Source organism: Pleurodeles waltl, chromosome 4_2, assembly GCF_031143425.1.
Source record: "Pleurodeles waltl isolate 20211129_DDA chromosome 4_2, aPleWal1.hap1.20221129, whole genome shotgun sequence".
In the NCBI taxonomy this organism is placed as follows: Eukaryota; Metazoa; Chordata; class Amphibia; order Caudata; family Salamandridae; genus Pleurodeles; species Pleurodeles waltl.
The window spans coordinates 53859390-53879932 of NC_090443.1; the positions used below are offsets into that span (position 1 = coordinate 53859390).

General features: G+C 47.2%; 1 protein-coding gene across 1 annotated transcript in view; it reads right to left on the reverse strand.

The window, feature by feature from the left end:
* Positions 1 to 20543, reverse strand: part of LOC138292187 (inactive dipeptidyl peptidase 10-like) — a 392581-nt gene that overhangs the window by 47661 nt on the left and 324377 nt on the right. Inside the window, exon 24 of the mRNA XM_069230625.1 lies at positions 13990 to 14063. Coding sequence (XP_069086726.1) covers positions 13990 to 14063 — 74 coding nt within the window. The remainder of the gene's footprint in view (positions 1 to 13989; positions 14064 to 20543) is intronic.

The window sequence follows — 20543 nt, forward strand, 5'->3', positions numbered from 1 at the left end:
CATGTCCAAACAAAAATTAACAGCATTGGCAAAGCCAATAGGTCTCACCTATGCGAGAGCTATTGTCTTTGGCAATGTGTTTTAGCCATGCTGTACACCAGTGTGTCTGCTGTGCAGCATAGATAAGAGTTAGTGGGATGGAGTAGGGTGGGGTGGACTTGGGTAGACTGGGGTAGAGTGCAGTGGAGTAGGTTAGAGTAGAGTGGAGTGGAGCAGATTGGGGTAGAGTGGAGTGGGGTAGTGTGTGTTAGTGTGGGTAAAGTGAGATGACTGGGGTGGATTGAAGTGGGATAGATTGGAGTGGGGTTGTGTGGAGTGGGGTACATTGGGGTGTATTGGGGTAGATGTAGGTAGAGTGTAGTAGGGGAAATTGGAATGGGGTAGATAGGAGTTGGTAGACTGGTCTGGATTGAGGTGGAGTGGTTTTGATTGGGTGGATTATGGTGGGGTAGACTGTAATGGGGTGGGGTAGACTGGAGTGGAATGGGGCACATTGCGGTAGATTGGGGTGAAGTAGGTATCAATGTAATGGAGTGGGATAGATTGGAGTACAGTGGAGTGGGGTAGATTGGAGTAGAATAGATTGGGTATATTGGAGTGGAGCGGGTTAGATTGTGGTGGGTTGGGGTAGATTTGAGTGGGGTGGATTGGAGTGGGATAAGGTAGATTGGGGTGGAGTGGAGTGGGGTAGATTGGAGTGGAGAATGGTAGGCTGGAGTAAAGTGGGGTAGATTGGAGTGGAGTGGGATAGAATGGGGTGAATTGGGGTAGACTGGAGTGGGGTGGGGTAGATTGGGGTGAAGTTGAGTGGGGAAGATTGGAGTGGGGTAGAATGGGGTATATTGGGCTAGGCTGGGGTGGAGTGGGGTAGATCTTGATGGGGTAGTCTGCAGTAGATTGGCATGGAGTGGGGTAGACTGCTGTGGAGTGGAATTGAGTGGGGAACAATGGATTGAAAGGAAGTAGATTGGAGTGGGATAGATTGGAGTGTGGTCAATAGGAGAGGAGTAGATTGGAGTGGGGTAGATGGGAGTGGGGCAGAGATTGGTGGGGTTGATTGAAGTGGGGTGGAGTAAATAGAGGTTGGGTGCAGTGAGTTTGGAGTGGGGTGGATTGAGGTGTACTGGGATAGACTGGTGTGGAGTGGGGTAGATTGGAGTGGAGTGAGTAGATTGGAGTGGAGTGGAGTTGAGTGGGGTAGATTGAAGTGGAGTGTGGTAGATTAGAGTAGATTGGAGTGGATTGGGTAGATTGGAATAGAATGGAGTGGGGTAGACTGGTGTAGAATAGATTGGGTATATTGGAGTGGAGCGGGTTAGATTGTGGTAGATTGTAGTGGGTTGGGGTAGATTTGAGTGGGGTGGATTGAAGTGGGATAAGGTAGATTGGGGTGGAGTGGAGTGGGGTAGATTGGAGTGGAGAATGGTAGGCTGGAGAAAAGTGGGGTAGATTGGAGTGCAGTGGGATAGAATGGGGTGAATTGGGGTAGACTGGAGTGGGGTGGGGTAGATTGGGGTGAAGTTGAGTGGGGAAGATTGGAGTGGGGTAGAATGGGGTATATTGGGCTAGGCTGGGGTGGAGTGGGGTAGATCTTGATGGAGTAGTCTGCAGTAGATTGGCATGGAGTGGGGTAGACTGCTGTGGAGTGGAATTGAGTGGGGAATAATGGATTGAAAGGAAGTAGATTGGAGTGGGATAGATTGGAGTGTGGTCAATAGGAGAGGAGTAGATTGGAGTGGGGTAGATGGGAGTGGGGCAGAGATTGGTGGGGTTGATTGAAGTGGGGTGGAGTAAATTGAGGTTGGGTGTAGTGAGCTTGGAGTGGGGTGGATTGAGGTGTACTGGGATAGACTGGTGTGGAGTGGGGTAGATTGGAGTGGAGTGAGTAGATTGGAGTGGAGTGGAGTTGAGTGGGGTAGATTGAAGTGGAGTGTGGTAGATTAGAGTAGATTGGAGTGGATTGGGTAGATTGGAATAGAATGGAGTGGGGTAGACTGGTGCAGAATGGACTAGGGTAGGGTGGATTGGATTAGAGTGGAGTGGGGCAGATTGGGGCAGATTGGAGTGTGATAGATTGGTGTAGATTGGACTGGAGTGGGGTGGATTGGGATAGAGTGGAGTAGGGCAGATGGAGCTGAGTGGAGTCTGGTAGATGGGAGTGGAGTAGATTGGGGTAAAGTGAAACTGGAGTGGGGTAGATTAGAGTGGAGTGGGGTAGTGTGGGATAGAATGGTTTGGAGGGGAGTGGAATGGAGTGGGGTAGAGCAGGGTGGAACGGGATAGATTGGAATGGAGTGGGTAGATTGGGGTGGAGTGGAGTGGGATAGATTGGAGTGGAGTGGAGTACATTGAGTTGGAGTAGGGTTGAATAGGGTAGACCGGAGTGGAGTGAGGTAGATTAAGGTAGATTGTAGTGGAGTGGAGTGAAGTAGATTTGATTGGATTAGATTGAGGTACATTGGAGTGGGGTAGATTAGAGTAAAGTAGAGTGGGTGGGTTGTTTGGAGTGGAGTAAAGTGGGTGGAGTGAGTAGATTGGAATGGAGTGGAGTAGATTGGGGTGGAGTTAGTGGGTTAGATTGAAGTGGAGTGTGGTAGATTGGAGTAGATTGGAGCGGATTGGGGTAGATTGGGATACAATGGAGTGGGGTAGGCTGGTGTAGAATGGACTAGGGTAGGGTGGATTGGATTAGAGTGGAGTGGGACAGATTGGGGCAGATTGGAGTGTGATAGAGTGGAGTGGCGTGGATTGGGATAGAGTGGAGTGGAGTAGGGTAGATTGAGCTGAGTGGAGTGTGGAAGATGGGAGTGCAGTAGATTGGGGTAAAGTGGAAGTGGAGTGGGGTAGATTAGAATGGAGTGGGGTAGTATGGGATGGATTGGATGGAAGTGAAATGTGGTAGAATAGATCAGGGTGGACCAGGATAGATGGGAATGGAGTGGGGTAGATTGGAGGGAGTGGGTAGATTGGGGTGGAATGGAGTGGGATAGATTGGAGTGGCATGGTTTAGAGTGGAGTGGAGTTGGGTAGATTGGAGTGTAGTGGTTTGGGGTAGAGTGCAACTGAGTGGAATAGACTGGAGTGGAGTGGAGTAGATTAGGTAGGAGTAAGTTTGAATTGGGTAGACAGGAGTGGAGTGGGGTACATTGTAGTGGAGTGGAGTGAAGTAGATTGATTGGATTAGATTGAGGTACATTGGAGTGGGGTAGATTAGAGTAAAGTAGAGTGGGTAGGTTGTTAGGAGTAATTTAGAGTGTGGTGGAGGAGATTGTAGTGGGGTGGGGTGGTGAGATCGCGGTGGACTGGGGTAGATTGGGTCAAAGTGGGGTAGACTAGGTGTGAAGTGGGGTAGACTGGAGGGGAGTAGATTGTGGTAAATTGGAGTGTGGTAGATTGGGATAGATTGGAGTGGAGAGCAGTAAACTGGAGTGGAGTGGTACAAATTGGTGTGGAGTAGGGTTGAGTGGAGTGGAATAGATTGGAGTGGAGTGGCATTGGGAGGAGTGGAGTAGAATAGGGTAGTAGAGTGGAGCAGAGTGGAGTATATTGCAGTGGAATAGATTGGGGTAGATCAGAGTGGAGTCGATTGTAGTGAGGTAGAGGGGTGGGCTTGTTTAAAGTGGGTAGAGCGGGGGTAGGTTGGACTGGGGTGGATTGCTTGGATGGGGGTGTAGAGGGGTGGAGTGGGGAAGAATGAAGTTGAGTGAGGTAGATTGGGGTGGAATGGGGTGGAGCGGGGTAGACTAGAATGGAGTTGGTAGATTGGAGCGGAGTAGTTGGGGTAGATTAGAATGGAGTGTGGTGAAGTGGGATTGATTGGAGTGAAGTGGTGTTGATTGGAGTGGAGTGGGGTATCTTAGAGTGGAGTGGGGTAGATTAGGGTAGATCGGAGTGGAATAGGGTAGGCTAGCTGAAGTGCATTAGAGTAGAACAGATTGGAGTGAGGTGGGGTAGATTGAAGTGTAGTGGGTTAGACTGAAGAGTGGACGATTGGAGTGGGGAAGATTTGGCTAGACTGAGGTATATTGGAGGGGAATGGGGTAGATTGGAGTAGATTGGAGTGGAGTGGGGAAGATAAGGGTAGTTTAGAGTCAAGCAGATTGGTTTAGAGTATAGTGAAGTAGGATAGACTGGAGAGGAGTATGTTAGATTGGAATGGAGTGGCTAGATTGAGGTGGAGTGGGATAGACTGGAGTGGAGTGGGGTAGATTGAATTGGAGTGGAGTGCAGTACAGTGGGATAAAGTAGGGTGGATTGTGGTAGATAGGAGTGAGTGGGGTAGATTGGGGTTGAATCTGGTATATTGTGGGTAGAGTGGGGTAGATTAAAGTGGGTAGATTGGGGTAGACTGGAGTAGGGTAGATGGGGCTACATTGGAGAGTAGAGTGGAGTGGGACAGTATGGAGTGCAGTGGGGTAGATTGGTATGGATGGGAGATTAAAGTTGAGTGGGGCAGACTGAAGTTGAATGGAGCGGGGTAGATTGGAAAAGAGTGGAGTGGAGTTGGGTAGATTGAGGTGGAGTGGGTGGAGTGGAGTTTGGTAGATTTAAGTAGAATTAAGTGGTATGAGGTGCACTGGGGAAGAGAGGAGTGGCATGGGGTTGATTGTGGCATGGGGTGAACTGGGATGGATTGGAGTGGAATGGGGTAGACTGGAGTGGAGTGGGACAGATTGGGGTAGGCTGGAGTGAGGTAGACTGTAGTGGAGTAGGGGAGTCATGAGTGAAGTGAGGTAGCTTGGGGGAGAGAAGCAGGGATTGGGGTAGATTGAAGTGGAGTGGGGCAGACTGAGGTGGATTGGAGAGGTGTAGATTGGTTTAGATTGGAGTGGAGTTGGGTACAATGGGGTGCAGTGGAGTAGAGTAGATTGGTGTAAAGTGGAGAGTGGTAGATTGATTTACATTGGAGTAGGGTAGATTGAGGAAGATTCTAGTGGAGGGAGGGTAGATTGGAGAGACGTGGGTGAGGCAGATTGGAATGGAGTGGAGACTGGAGTGGAGGGGTAGATTGGAATGGGGCAGGGTAGACTGGAGTGGAGTGCAGTAGATTAGACTGAGGTGTGTAGACTGGAGTAGGGTAGATTGGAGTGGAGTGTGGTAGATTGGAATGGTGAGGGGTAGATTGGAGTGGGGTAGATTGGGGCAAATTGAAGAGGAGTGGGGTTGGGTAGATTAGGGTATATTGAGTGGAGGGGGTTAGATTGGTATAGACTGGGGTGGGCTAGGCTAGATTGGAGTGGAGTGAGATAGATTAGAATGAAGTGAGGTAGATCGGGGTGGACTGGACTGAGGTGGATTGGAGTGGAATGAGGTATATAGGTGTGGATTGGAGTGCAGGGGAATGGGGTTAATTGTGGTAGACAGGGGTAGATTGGAGTGGACTGGAGTAGACTGGGGCAGATTGGAATGCAGAGAGATAGACTGCACTGAAGTCTGGAAGATTGAAGTAGATTGGAGTGGGGTAGATTGGAGTGGAGTTCAATGAGGTAGATTAGGGTATATTGGAGTGGAGTGGACTAGAACGGAGTACATCGGGCTAGGCTGGAGTAGAGAGGAGTAGATTGTGGTGGAGTGTGGTACACTGGAGTAGATTGTAGATGAGTGAGGTAGATTGTAGTAGCATGGGATAGACTGGGGTAGAGAGGAGTGGGGTAGACTGTAGTGGGGTGGGATATAGTGAGGTATATTGGACTGGAATGGAGTGTGGTAAATGACGTGGAGTGGGCTGGAATGGGAGTGACTGGAGTGGTGTAGATTTGAGTGGAGTGGGGTAGATTTATTTGAGGTATGGAGTGGAGTGGTGTAGATTGGGGAGGAGTGAGTGTAATGGGGTACACTGTGGTACAATGAGGTAGATTGGGGCATATTGGGGTAGATTGGAGTGGAGTGGAGTAGACTGGGGTGGGGTGAGGTAGAGTTGGGTAGATTGATGTAGTTTGGAGTAGGGTAGATTGGGGTAGACTGGAATGGAGTGGGGTCGATTGGAGTTGAGCGGGGTAGATTGGAGTGGAGTGGGGTAGATTGGAAAGAAGTGGATTGGGGTAGATTAGAATGAGGGGGTAGATTGGAGAGTGGTACGCTGGAGTAGAGTGGGGTAGATTGGAGTGGAGAGGTGTAGACTGGAGTGTGGGAGATTAGGGTGGAGTGGGGTATATTGGAGTGCAGTGAGGTAGACTGAGGTAGACTGGCGTGGAGATGGGTGATTTGAGTGGAGGGGAGTGCAGTGGAGAGGGGTACATTGTGGTAGAGTGGAGTGGATTGGTGTTGGGTAAATTGAGGTGAAGTGGGGAGGATGGGGATAGATTGGAGTGGGGTAGATTGGAGTGGAGTAGATTGAAGTGTAGTGGGGTAAACTGGGATAAATTGGAGTGGGGTAAATTGGAGTCAAGGGAGTGGATTGGAGTGGAGAGGTGTAGATGGGAGTGGAGTGGAGTGGCGTGGGGCAGATTGGAGTGGAGCAGAGTAGATTGCAGTGGAGTGAGGTGGACGGGAGTGACATGGTGTAGGGTAGATTAGAGTGGAGTAGAGTAGTTTGGAGTAAAGTGGAATGGGATAGATCGGTTTGGAGTTTGGTAGATTGGAATGGAGTGGAGATTGAAGTGGAGTACTGAAGCTGAGTGGAATGGGGTAGAGTGGAGTGGAATGCAGTCGATTGGAGTGAAGTGTGGTAAATTGCAGTGTCATTGATTGTGGTGGAGTGGGGTAGATTGGAGTGAGGGTGATTTGAGTGTGGTAATTTGGGGTGGAGTGATTTAGATTGGAGTGGGGTAGATTCCGGTGGACTGGAGAGAAGTGGGGTAGATTGGGAAGGACAGGGGTGGATTAGAGTAGATTGGAGTGGAGTGAAGTAGACTGGGGTTAATTGGAGTAAGGTAGTTTGGCAAGTGGAGTGGGGTAGATTAGGGTGGAATGGATTTGAGGGGAGTGGGATAGATTTGGGTAAATTGGGGTAGATTGAAGTGGAGTGTGGTAGACATGGGTAAATGGATTGGAGTGGGGTAGACTGGGGTAGGGCGGAGTGGGGTAGATTATAGTGGAGTGAAGTAGGCTGGGGTTAACTGGAGTAGGGTAGATTGGTGTGGAGTGCAGTGGGGTAGATTAGGGTGGACTGGACTGGAGGGGAGTGGGGTAGATTCGGGTAGATTAGGGTAGATTGAAGTGGAGTGTGGTAGACTGGTGTAAATGGATTGGAGTGGGAAAGATTGGGGTAAGGTGGAGTGGGTTGGGGTAGATTGGAGTGGAGTAGATTGGAGTAGAGTGGACTGGGGTGGAGTGGAGTAGACTGGGGTGCACTGGAGTAGAGTTGAGTTGGGTAGACTGGAGTAGAATGGGGTGGATTAGACTGCAGTGGAGTAAGGTAGATTGGACTAGAGTGGGGTAGATTGGAGTCGAATGGGGTAGAGCAGGGCACACTGGAGTTGAGTGTGGTTGACTGTATTGAAGTGGGTAGCCTGGAGTGGAATGGAGTGGGGTAGATTGAAGGAGAGTGGGTTGACTGTATTTGAGTGGGATGGAGTGGAGTAGATTGGAGTGGAATGAATACACTGGGGTGGGGTGAGTGGAGTGAGGTAGATATGGGTAGGGTGGGATGGATTGGGGTAGATTGGACTGGAGTCAGGTAGATTGGGGTGGAGTGGAGTGGAGTGGTGTTGATTGGAAATGAGTGGAGTGGATTGCGGTAGGTTGGTGTGTGGTACTTTGGAGTGGAGATGGTATATTGGAATGAAGTGCGGTAGACTGGAGTGGAGTGGAGTGACTGGAGTGCCGTGGGGGCATTTTGGGGTAGACTGGAGTGGAGCTAGGTGATTTGAGTGAAGTGGAGTGGGGTAGATTGGGTTAGTTTGGAGTGGACAGGAGTAGGATAAATTGGGGTGAAGTGGGGTAGATTGGCGTGGAATGGGGTAGATTATAGTGGAATGAGTAGACTGGGTTAAATTGGAGTAGGGTAGATTGGAATGGAGTGGAGTGGGATCGATTAGGGTGGATTGGAGTGGAGGGGATGAGGACAGATTTGGGTAGACTTGGGTAGGAATGAGATAGACTGGAATAAATGGATTGGAGTGGGCTAGATTGGCATGGAGTGGGGTAGATTGGGGTAGAAGGTAAATATGAGTGGAGTAGATTGGAGAAGAGTGGACTGGGGTGAAGTAGAGTGCAGTAGTGTGGGTGCATTGGAGTGGAGTAGAGTGGGTTAAATTGTGGTGGCGTGGGGTAGGTTGGAGTAATGTGTGGTAGATTGGAATGGAGTTGGGTAGATTGGAGGGCTATGAAGTGTAGTGGAGTTGAGTGGGGTAGATTGAAGTCGACTGGAGTGGGGTAGATTGGGGTGGACAGGGGTGGATTAGAGTAGATTGGAGTGGAGTGAAGTAGACTGGGGTTAATTGGAGTAAGGTAGATTGGCGAGTGGAGTGGGGTGGATTAGGATGGACTGGACTGTAGGGGAGTGGGATAGATCTGGGGTAGATTGAAGTGGAGCGTGGTAGACTGGGGTAAATGGATTGGGGTCGGGTAGACTGGGGTAGGGTGAAGTGGGTAGGCTGGAGTGGAGTGGGGAAAATTGGAGTAGAGTGGAGTGGGGTAGATTGGATTGAAATTTGGTAGATCGGATTAAAGTGGGGATTGAAGTGGAGTACTGAGGTGGAGTGGAGTGGGCAGAGTGGAGTGGAATGCAGTCAACTGGAGTGGAGTGTGGTAAATTGCAGTGTGACAGATTGTGGTGGAGTGGAGAGGAGTGGGGTAGATTGGAGTGAGGGTGATTTGAGTAGGGTAATTTGGGGTAGAGTGCAGTAGATTGGAGTGGGGTAGATTATAGTGGAGTGAAGTAGACTGGCTTAATTGGAGATGGGTAGATTGGGTCGGAGTGGGGTAGATTAGGGTGGACTGGACCGGAGGGGGTGGGATAGATTTGGGTAGTTTAGGGTAGATTGAAGTAGAGTGTGGTAGACTGGTGTAAATGGATTGGAGTGGGATAGATTGGGGTAGGGTGAAGTGGGTTGCGGTTTATTGGAGTGGAGTAGATTGGAGTAGAGTGGAGTAGAGTGGAGTAGATTGGAGTAGAGTGGACTGGGGTGGAGTGGAGTAGACTGGGGTACACTGGAGTAGAGTGGAGCTGGGTAGACTGGAGTAAAATAGGGTGGATTAGATTGCGGTGCAGTAAGGTAGATTGGACTAGAGTGGGGTAGAGTGGAGTTGAATGGTGCAGAGTGGGGAAGACTGGAGTTGAGTGGGATCAACTGTATTGAAGTGGGGTAGACTGGAGTGGAATGGAGTGGGGTAGATTGGAGGGGAGTGGGGTTGACTGGATTTGAGAGGGATGGAGTGGAGTAGATTGGAGTGGAATGTATACACTGGGGTGGGGTGAGTGGAGTGGGGTAGATATGGGTAGAGTGGGCTGGACTGGGATAGATTGTAGTGGAGTCAGGTAGACTGGGGTGGAGTGGAGTGGTGTTGATTGGAAATGAGTGGAGTGGATTGGGTAGGTTGGAGTGTGGTACTTTGGAGTGGAGTGGGGTATATTGGAATGGAGATGGGTAGATTGGAGAGGGGTAGGTTTGGGTGGAGTGGAGTGATTGGAGTGCAGTGGGACATTTTGAGGTAGACTGGAGTGGAGCTAGGTGATTTGAGTGAAGTGGAGTGGGGTAGATTGTGTTAGTTTGGAGTGGACTGGTGTAGGGTAAATTGGGGTGGATTGGGGTACATTGGAGTGGGGTAGATTATAGTGGAGTGAGTAGACTGAGTTAATCTGGAGTGAGGTAGATTGGACTGGAGTGGAGTGGGATAGATTAGGGTGGATTGGAGTGGAGGGAATGAAGATAGATTTGGGTAGACTTGGGTAGATTGGAGAGGAATGAGATAGATTAGAATACATCGATTGGAGTGGCTACATTGTCATGGAGTCGGGTACCTTGGGGTAGAGTGGAGTGGAGGGAGGTAGATTTGAGTGGAGCAGATTGGAGTAGAGTGGACTGGGGTGGAGTAGAGTGCAGTAGCTTGGGTGCACTGGAGTGGAGTGGAGTAGAGCGGTGCAGATTGAGGTGGAGTAGAGTGGGTTAAATGATGGTAGAGTTGGCTAGATTGGAGTAATGTGAGGTAGATTGGAATGGAGTGGGGTAGACTGGAGGGCTATGAAGTGTAGTGGAGTTGAGTGGGGTAGTTTGAAGTGGAGTGGGGTTGATTGGATTGGAGTAGGGTAGACTAGGATGGAGTGGAGTGGGGTAGATTGGAGTGGAGTGGAATAGGCTGGGGTGGAGTAGGGTAGATTGTGGTAGAGTGGGGTGGATTGGGGATCATTGGAGTGGAGTGGGGTAGGTTGGGATGGAGTGAAGTGGGGTAAATTGGAAAGAAATTGAGTAGATTGGGCTAGATTATAGTGGAAGGAGTAGATTGGAGTGTGGTATGTTATAGTAAAGAGGGGTAGATTGGAGTAGAAAGGAGTATACTGGAGTGGGTAAATCAGGTGGAGGGGGGAAGACTGGAGTGGAGTGGGGCAGACTGGGGTAGATTGGAGTGGAGTGGAGTGAAGGTGGGTGATTTGAGTGGAGTGGAGTTGGGTAGATTGAAGTGGAATGGAGTTGGGTAAACTGGGGTGAAGTGAGGTGAACTGGAGTAGATTGGAGTTGAGTAGGGGATATTGAAATGTAGTGGGGTAGACTGAGGTAGATTGGAGTGGGGTGGATTGGGTAGATTGGAGTGGAGTGGGGTACATTGATATGGACTGAAGTGGGTAGATTGAAGTGGAGTGGGGTAGATTAAAGTGGAGTAAGGTAGATGGGAGTGGAGTGGTGTGAGGTAGATTGGAGTGAAGTAGACTGGAGTGGGGTAGATTAGAGTGGAGTTGAGTAGAGTGGACTGGAGTGGAGATTGAAGTTGAGTACATTGGAGTTGGGTGGAGTGAGGTAACTTGGAGTGGAATATGATAGATTGGAGTGGGGTGTGGTACATTGGAGTGGGGTGGATTGTGGTGGAGTGGGCTAGAGTGGACTGTGGAAGATTGAAGTGGGGTTGGTTTGAGTGGGGTAGATTGGGGTAGAGTGAGGTAGATTGGAGTGGGATGGGCTAGACTCCGGTAGACTGGAGTGGAGTAGGGCAGAGCCAGGTGGTTTGCAGTGTATTAAGTTACAGTGGAGTGGAGTGGGATAGATTAGAGTGGAGTGAAGTAGATTGGTGTAAATTGGAGAAGGGTAGATTGGGGTAGATTAGAGTGGAGTGGGATAGATTAGGGTGGATTGAGTAGAGGGGAGTGGGATAGATTCTGGTAGATTGGAGTGGAGTAGTTTGGGGTAGCATGGAATGGGGTAGATTGAAGTGGAGTTGAGTGAGGTAGATTGGAGTAGGATGGACTGGGTTAAAATGCAGTGGAGTGGATTAGACTGGGGTAGATGTGAGTAGAGCGGGGTAGATTGAAGTGAGGTGGGATAGATTGGAGTAGATTGAATGGGGTAGATTGTATTAAAGTGGAGTAGGTTGGAGTGGAATGGAGTCAGGAAGATTGGAGGGGAGTGGAAAGGAGTGTAGTGGAGTTGAGTAGGGTAGATTGAAATGGAGTGCGGTTGATGGGATTGGAGTGGGGTGGATTGGGGTTGAGTGGAGTGAGATAGACAGGGATGAAGTGAATGGAGTTTGGTTAGTTTGGGGTACAGTGGGGTAGATAGGAGTGGAGTGGGGTCAAGTGGGGTGGAGTAGAGTAAATTAGAGTGTGCTAGTTTGGGGTAGATTGGAATAATGTAGACTGGGGTAGACTGGAGTGAAGTGGGGTGGACAGAAGTGAAGTTAGATAGATTAGGGTGAAGTGAGATGAGGTGGAATAATTTGGAGGTGAGTGGGGTAGATTGGAATGGAGATTGGAGTGAAGTGGTGCAGACTGGAAAGGAGTGTAGTGTAGTAGGGTAGATTGAAGTCAAGAGGGTTAGATTGGAGTGTAGTAGTTTGGGCTAGATTAAGGTGGAGTGGGGTGGAATGGAGTGGAGCGGGGTAGATAGGCATGGGATTGAGTAGGGTAGACTGGAGTAGATTAGAGTGGAGTGGAATTAGGTAGATTGCCTGGAGTGAGGTGGATTTAAATGGAATGGGGTAGATTAGAATGGGATAGATTAGAGTGTCATTGAGTAGATTGAGGTGGAGTGGAGTTGGGTAGACTGGGATAGATTGGAGTAGAGTGGGATAGATTGGGTACCATTGGATTGGCATAGATTGCAGTGGAGCGGGGTACTGGAGTGGATTGGGGTAGATTGGAGTGGAGAGAGGTAGATTGGTGTGGGGTGGATAGGGGTAGATAAGAGTGGAATGGAGTGATTTAGATTGAGGTGGATTGACGATTATTGGATTGAGGGACGATTGGAGTTGAGTGGGGTACATTTAGGTAGATTGGTAGATTTAGGTAGACTGGAGTGGAGTGGGGTATATTGAGTGAAGTGGGATAGACTGTAGTAGAGTGAAGTGGGGTAGATTGTAGTGGAATGGAGTGGGTTAGATTGGGGTGGACTGAAGTGGAGTGGGGTACCTTCAAGGCAAAAAGGAGTGGAGGAGAGTGGGATGGATTTGGTGGAGTGAGGTAGATTGGTGTAGATTGGATTGGAGTACATTGGAGTGGAGTGGTGTAGAGTGGGATAGATTGTAGTTGGGTGTGGTAGAGGGGTAGAGTGGAGTGAGGTAGACTGGAGTAGAGTGGGTTAGATTAGGGTAGATTGGAGTGGAGTGGGGTAGATTCTAGTGAAATGGGATTGACTGGGGTAGAGTGGAGTGGAGTGGGGTAGACTGGAATGGAGTGGGATAAATTGCGATAAATTACATTGGATTGGAGCAGGGTAGATTGGGGTAGACTGGAGTGGAGTGAGGTGGGGTGAAATGGAGTGTAGTGTAGTGTTGGGCGTTAGGCTACATCTCTTGTATCTAAGTGCATATGAATATAGTGCACCTGAAAGCACATTTAATGGAATACAGACAAGAATGAGGATTTAAGCACAGATCTTAAGGAGAAATGGGATATTTGCTGCGCTGCACAAAACTGAAGCTCTTTAATCAGACAAATACTTTGTAAGTGCAGGGAAGAGGTGGAATATATCTAAGACTGAGAATACAGGTTTTAAGGACAAAGAGATTAACTCTAGCACTGTCCAAAATTGAGGCACTTTAAAAAGCCATCATTCCATGCTATTTGGTTGGATCTATAAAAGGAAGAGCCGAACTGTAAAACAAAGTCACAAACTGCTTGAATAGTCCGTGCCATTTGCTTTGTGCTGTAAAAAGAAGTGACGAATTTCAAAACAAATTAAGGCAACAACAAACAGACCTGTAGAATGGAATCAACCCAAAGGTGTAGCATGAAAGTGGAAATGATGGACAGAAAAATGAAAAAAATACCCTGAATCACAGTGCAAGCAGCGGAAGGACAGCAGAAGGACACAAATCAAATGAAATCAATTAGTACTTGGTCCATCATCTGATGAAATAAAAGGAAGTGACATGAGTCATATGGTGGCCAATTAGGAGGCAGCCAAAAATAATAACAATCAAAGTAGAAAATGATAAGTAATGGGCAGGGTCTAAGCCAGAGGTCTTCAAACTTTGTAATGCCGCGCCCCCCCAGTTGAAAAATAAAAATCATTGCGCCCCCCTCAGAATTTTTCACAATTATTTTATAAACATGGCAATGTTTAAATATGTCTAAACCTATTTAAACATTGAAGTTAAGTACTGTTACCTTTTTAAAACTGCAATAACATGCTTCTGATTAAAACAAAGGCCTGTTATCTGTATAATATTTATTTTGGCCAGAGTCTGGGGCCCCCCCTGGGGTCACTTGAGGCCCCCCAGTTTAAAGACCTCTGGTCTAGGCCCTTTACTGTAAACAACACCCAATGCAGCAACAGCGCATGTGCGCTGTTAAATGAGAACTAAAAACATTTAGCCAAATGGGCTCTTAATCTGAGAGAATGGAAGCTATGCTAAAATGTTCACCCCTGGGTAATGAAAGGAGTCTTGGTACTGTACCTTGGACGTGACATTGGCATCGGCCAGGATCAAGTGGTTGATGAGCTCGGCAGTGTGCTGGAAATGGACATTCGCTGCAGTGATCAAAGGGAGAAAAGGTCGTTTAGATTAATAAATCCGTTCTGTTGCACCAGCCCCAGGCCACCCGCCGATCCCAGCGCATCCCAGTCTCAAGCATTTCATGCATCTAAGTACAACGCTCAGAAAGGTGCGTGGGTAACAGACTTCCTCCTGTGGAGAGCAATTTACACACACATTTAGTTACACTTTCACGAGAAAAATCGGCCTACGCGTGGCCACAAAGCAACCTGACTGAACAGGGCCTGAAGAGGATCGGGCTCTTCAGTGGGAGGGACTTTGACTGCATGGAGAGCCTTGTCACTCACTCTGACTCCGTGGTATTGTGGCCATGACACTGGCCTCTTTTGTGGCCTCAGGTACTGAATCATGCATCGTGGGTACTTTCTCAGTCTCAATATGCGTACAAATAATTATACGGAAGCAGGCACTAGGAATAGGTAAGCACCTGGCCTTTTGGCAAACATGATGTACGGCTGAATCTGAGAGAATAAATTGATACTGCAGGTATGAGAAAATCTGAAGTAAACACAGATCTCCTTTTCTTTAAAATAATCTACCTGGGGGCTGATTTATAAAGACCTTACATTGCCCTTGTGTCACGCAAGGCGACGCAAGCCCATAAATTTGATTTACTAAGCCAGGTTAAGCCACCTTGCATGGCTCTGCGTGGCACTGTAAATCTGGAGTAGCACATGGCGGCGTAAATTGCTGTGTTGTGTTACTCTGCCATGGGAAGGCGTTCCATGGGAGGAATGTGGGTTTTCCTACTCATGTAACACAGGCACCCTTGCACCATGGTGCAAGGGCACCTGTGCTGGTGCTAGGCTGCACTCAGTGTGCCAGCTCAGGGATTGAGCAGGAATGTGCCATATCCTAGTAGATATGGCACATTCCTGTGCTCTCACTGTCGCGCAACGAAGCCAGCAAGGTATCTTGATGCGTTATGTTGCATGACTTGTTCGCAAATCTGGGCTCCGATTCCTTAAATTTTATCTCATTACAAGAAGTTAAAAAAGCCCAGGTATTAAAATCTTTTGACACAGTCAGAAAATTGATTGACCCTTGTCGTCCTGCTCGGTTTTGTCAAAGTCAAATCCAAAGAGAGTTGTGTTTCTTTTACTTAATTTTATAACACCTTTAGCTTACATTGTTGCTTTTTTCTACTGCATGCAGACACATGAGCTGACTAAATGGTGTCCTCAGCAAAGACACAAGGATTACAGCTGAAGATGGAGGTTCCACGTCTGGATGCCCTTTAGACCCTGCAAGCCCTGCTGAACAAGTCACTGCAGTCCCTATCTCAATGGACCATGTGATGCTACCTCTGTATAGCGACCAGGAAGACATGTAATGCACAGGATCGGTTGGAACTGAGATTGTTGAAGCTGGTGCTCCTTGTGAATGGTCCTGGACTGTCACCAGGGGACACTTAAGTGTCTTAATTGCCTCCAGACCAGATACTTTAGCACTGAACCCTGGAAAAAGCTCAGCAGCACTGACTGCAAGAAACATATGACTAGGATCAGGTACATTTTGAGCTCGGCACGTAGCCAATCCCATCGCATAAGACCTGTTGTTCTGTTTACTTCAATGTAATGCCCTAAGTACAACAGGTGTGCCCAGACATGGGTTCTGTGCTCACTTTGCCATGGTAACCAACCTTCAACTGACTAAGGAGCCCCAACTGGGGTGAAACCTGATTTGGGTTACTTCTGCTCTGGTTCAGAGAGGACCTGGGTTAGCAGTTCAGGCTAAACTGTTCCTATTGGAGCAGGATCAAGGCTGATCAGTACATAGATTGGTCTAATCTGAGGTGGCACTGTGAGCAAAAAATGATGGATTGGGATGCAGCCCAAATCATTCCCAGTGCCTGAGATTAATTCAAGCATCCCACATGTCACTTTTTTGTTTAATTCTATCGAGAAGAAATGATGGTGGACTCCTGGGGGGATGACAGAAGATAATCAAACCTTAGGGACAAACAAGAACCACTTGACTGAGATCTTGAAACAAAAAAACTGCAAAAAAGAGAGAGTTAGAAAACAGACCTTCTCCACTCCATCTATGCTCTTAGGATTTGGAACAACACTCTCATCGACATAAGAACTGTTACAACCCTGTTGCCATTCGGAAATGAAATGAAGACCCCATCTTCAGAGAACAGTGCATCTCTACAAGGTAGGTATCAACACCCCCAAAGCATCTGCATCATTGTAAATAATCCTGAATCACATTGCAGGACTACAGCATCCACCTATGACATCCTCATCCCTCATCGTTCACTCATTATACCTACTTCTCAACCCTCTTCCATCATCCTTCATCCACCATCCCTCACTGCACATTACTAATTTCTCACTTTTCATCCCTACTTCTTATTCCTCATCCATCAATCCACATCTCTCATTCTTCATACCTAGTTCTCCTCCCTCATTCATCACTTCTCAACACTACTTCCCAGCTCATTCATCAGCCCTCATCTATCATTCTTCACTTTTCGTTGCTGCTTCTTATACGTCATCATTCATCACTCATCACTCATCCATCACATATCATTTTTATATCTATTTTTCGACTCTTGTCTATCACTTCTCATAATTTCTCCTCCTTCTTTCTCATTTCTCACCCATCATCCCTCACTCCTCATCCCTCACAGCTCATTCACACTCCTCTTCCCTCATCCTTCACCTTTTCTCTATCATCTCTCAGCCCTCGTTTTGTAGCGCTACTTCTCATCCCTCATCCATCACTCCTCATCCCTCACTTCTCATTTCTAATTCAAATTCATCATCCATTATCATTCATCCACCATTCCTCACTTCTCACCCCAACATCACATCTTTTATCCATCATCTGATATCTATCCCTCTTCCATCATTATCACTCCTTAGTCCTCAGTCTTCGCAATACACTTTCAGTGTTCTGAAACACCCCTTCACACTGATTGCTTGGCAATAGCGAGTTAAAGAGAGTGGGCTAAATTCAAATGGTCTATCCACTGTAAAAGATTTTTTCTTCTGCATGTGCTGGTTGATAACAAAAGAGAGAAAATGCAATTGTGTATGTGTATATCCAGGAAATCATGGGCAACAGTTATTTTTTTCCACTGGCCACTGGTGAAAGCTCTGATGGGTTTTAGGAAGGGAAGGATGTTGCAGGGCATGGATCATAAATTAACACATTGAGCAAGGGCTCTGATAAACCTCATCTGGTTTCAGTTCTATATGTAACAGAGGTCCTGATGTTGTGATTAGCAGTGAGAGAGGTGTATTTATTATTTCCTGGGAGTTTGTAGATTTCAGTCACAGCTGGGCTTCCTGGCCTGCTCACTAAATAAATCTCCCCAAAGGACTTCAATTTCGTTCAAATACAGGAAGAGCAAAGCATGAACAGATGGAAAGTTGAAGACATATAACATAGGATCTAATAGTAGCTTCAATATTAATAATTGTGAGCATAACTGTTGAAAATGGCCCTCTCTGAGGGGGCATCTCAATTCTTTTGCATTTTGCATCCCCTTTATGCTAAATTAGTTTTTGTTAGCTTTAGGACTCCGTGCATTTTATCACTGTCAACCAGTGCTAAAGTGCTTGTGCTCTTTCCCTATAACATGGTAACACTGGCACATACCCACTTGGCATACTTAATTTACTTATAAGTCCTTAGTAAAGTGGACTACATGTGTCCAGGGCCTGTAAAGTAAATGCATGCTGCTAGTGGGCCTACAGCACTTACTATGTCTCCCATGTAAGAGGCCCTTTAAACATGTCTCAGGCCTGCCACTACAGAACCTGTGTGCAGTTACTGAACTGCCACTTCGACCTGGCAAAATAAACCTTTTGCCAGGCCCAAATCTTCCTTTTTAATACATATAAGTTACGCCTGTGGCAGGCCCTGGACAGCCCAGAGGACAGGGTGAAATGTATTTAAAAAGTAGGACACGTGCTTTTCAGTTTTACGTGTCCTGCTGGTGAAAAATGTGTAAATTTGTTTTTCACCACTGCAATGCGTATTTCTCCCATAACTTAACATTGGTGTTGCCTTACTGCATGTTATAAGTGTAACTTGCAAATTGGAAGAGATGACCTCTTTATGTTCAGTGTCTCTGGAGTTTCAATGTAAAATCCAAACTTATGGTTAACTTGGATTTTAAATTAAATTGCAATTCTGAAAATACCGCTTTTAGAAAGTTGGCATTTTCTTGCCTTAGCCATTTGGTGCCGTAGCCTGTATTTGGTCACATATCTGGGTCTAGTTGGCAGTTGGGCTTTATGTATTATTCCCAGATAGCCACACACAATGGGAGCTAAGATGTGACTTAATGGGTCATCCAGGGCAGGATGGAGCTATACACAGCATCACTCACACTTGAATAGGTTGTGCCTTGTCCACACACAAAGGGCTTAACAACCCTGTATTGTCACTCCAGCCAGCTTGGAGCCAGGGTAAGGGAGGCAGGGAATTCCTTCCACTCAAAGCCACTGTCTAGAAGTTTCTCCCACCTTCCAGAGTCAGGGCACGAAGGTATAAATACTGGACCTCAGACACCACCCCTTCAGTACACTACTGGTCCTGTGAATACTCTGCCAGGAAGAAGGACTGCTGTGCTGCAGAGGGACTACCACTGTGCTGGACTGCTGTTTTGCTAGAGTAATGCTTTGCTGTGCTGACCTGCTGTTTGCTGCCCTCCTGCCTGGGTGTGAGAAGGACTAGACCTGCATCTCTCCAACCCAGAACCCAGAGTGACTCCTAGGGCTAGTTGGCTGGCCTCTTGAGCTGGAGTCTCAGAACACAAAAGACTTCCAACCACCCTGCTTCTGCCCCAGGTCTCTGCCATCTGTGAGTCTACCCTGCCAAGTGGTGCCATCCCTGTCCTGGACTCTTGGAAGTGAGCCTAAGATGCTTACCAGCAGAACTGGTGCATTGACCCAGCTGAGCAGCGCATCCCTGAGCCGAACCAATGCATTGCCCCTGAAGTGCAGTGCATCTCTGAGCCGAACCGATGCATCTCCTTGTTCAGATCAGTGCATCCTCGAGCAGAAATGACGCATCGCCGCTGCTGCATGGACTGGACTCACCGCCGTATCCTGGGTTCAACGCATCACCTTCAAAACCTCCACTTTGCCACACTTCTCTGGAGCTGTGTTTCACATCCCTCATCGACAGCAGCCTCAGCGATGCCAGAGCTCCACATTGCAGTTTCACCACTCATTGGAACCAACGCATCGTCTCGGCTGCACAATGCAACCTGACACTAGCCTTCGCATAGCAAGCCCCATCGATCCTTGACGTTGGTGCAACAGAACCTGGCACTCCAGCCTTGCCGCATCTCAGACCCACGCATCATATCGGCTGCGTGACGCATCTTCGCCTCGGATCCATGCAAAGCTTGACAATTAGGATTTAAGGCACTTTTGTTCAGTGGCTCTAACTGGGTCCCTGTAGCTAGCCCGCGCTCCATCGCAGTCAGCCTGAACTTTTGACTTTGTCCTGGTCCGGCGCGACCAGATATCCCCGGTTGGCACTTTTTGTCTCTAAGTGCTATTCTACTATTATTATTTTTTAATTCATATCCCAAGTTCTACTTACACTTCTATTTTTTGTTTGGTGTTTTCACTGTTTACTGTTTGAAGTGTTGCACACATACTTAACACATTGCCTTCACGTTAAGCCTGACTGCTTTGTGTCAAGCTACAAGATCGTGAGCACAGGTTAATCTGGAGTCTGCTTGTGCCTTACCCCGACAAGAAATGTGTTTGCAATCCGACCAGGGATCACACCTCGGTCAACTAACAGCTCAATTTCTTACAATAAAAATCACTTTAGTGTCATGTCTGTTCTTTTTTATCAGGTTTGATGTGAAAGCCTTAATGTCAGCAGAATGTTTTGTGTGGGTAACTTTTATGATTTGTTCAAAGACTTCATGTAATTAATTAATTTACAGGATGTTTAGATTAAACATTGGCATCAGGAAGAATGATGACTAAGTAGGGAAATTCTCTTAGATCATTTTTAAACCATGCTGCATCTGAACTGTGCTTTGAAATCTTTACCCCTGTTATCACATTATTGTTGCTTTTTACCTCTCAATAAGAGACTATTTTAATGGCATGTGTCAGTTTCTTAGTAGGCATCAAATATACATTGTATTGCAATTTTTAAACCTTGTCGCTCTGTTTGAGATTATCCCAACCAATTTCAACTTTTGTTGCCCTAATTATTTTAGCGTTTACAAAGTTTTGTTTCAATGCAATGTGCATATTTGTCTGTATTTTTGAGAGTGTGTTTAATGTTTACTTTAGAAGTGATTTGTGTAGATTAATTTGCAGGTATCTTGGGAAATGGTTTTAGGGCCATATGTACGAACACTTTTTCCCATAGACGCAGAATGGGTAAAAACCTTTGCTACATCTGGCCCTTAGTGTCTTACATGTATGAATGGGTGTGTTAAAAAAATCTTTTTCCATGTTTTA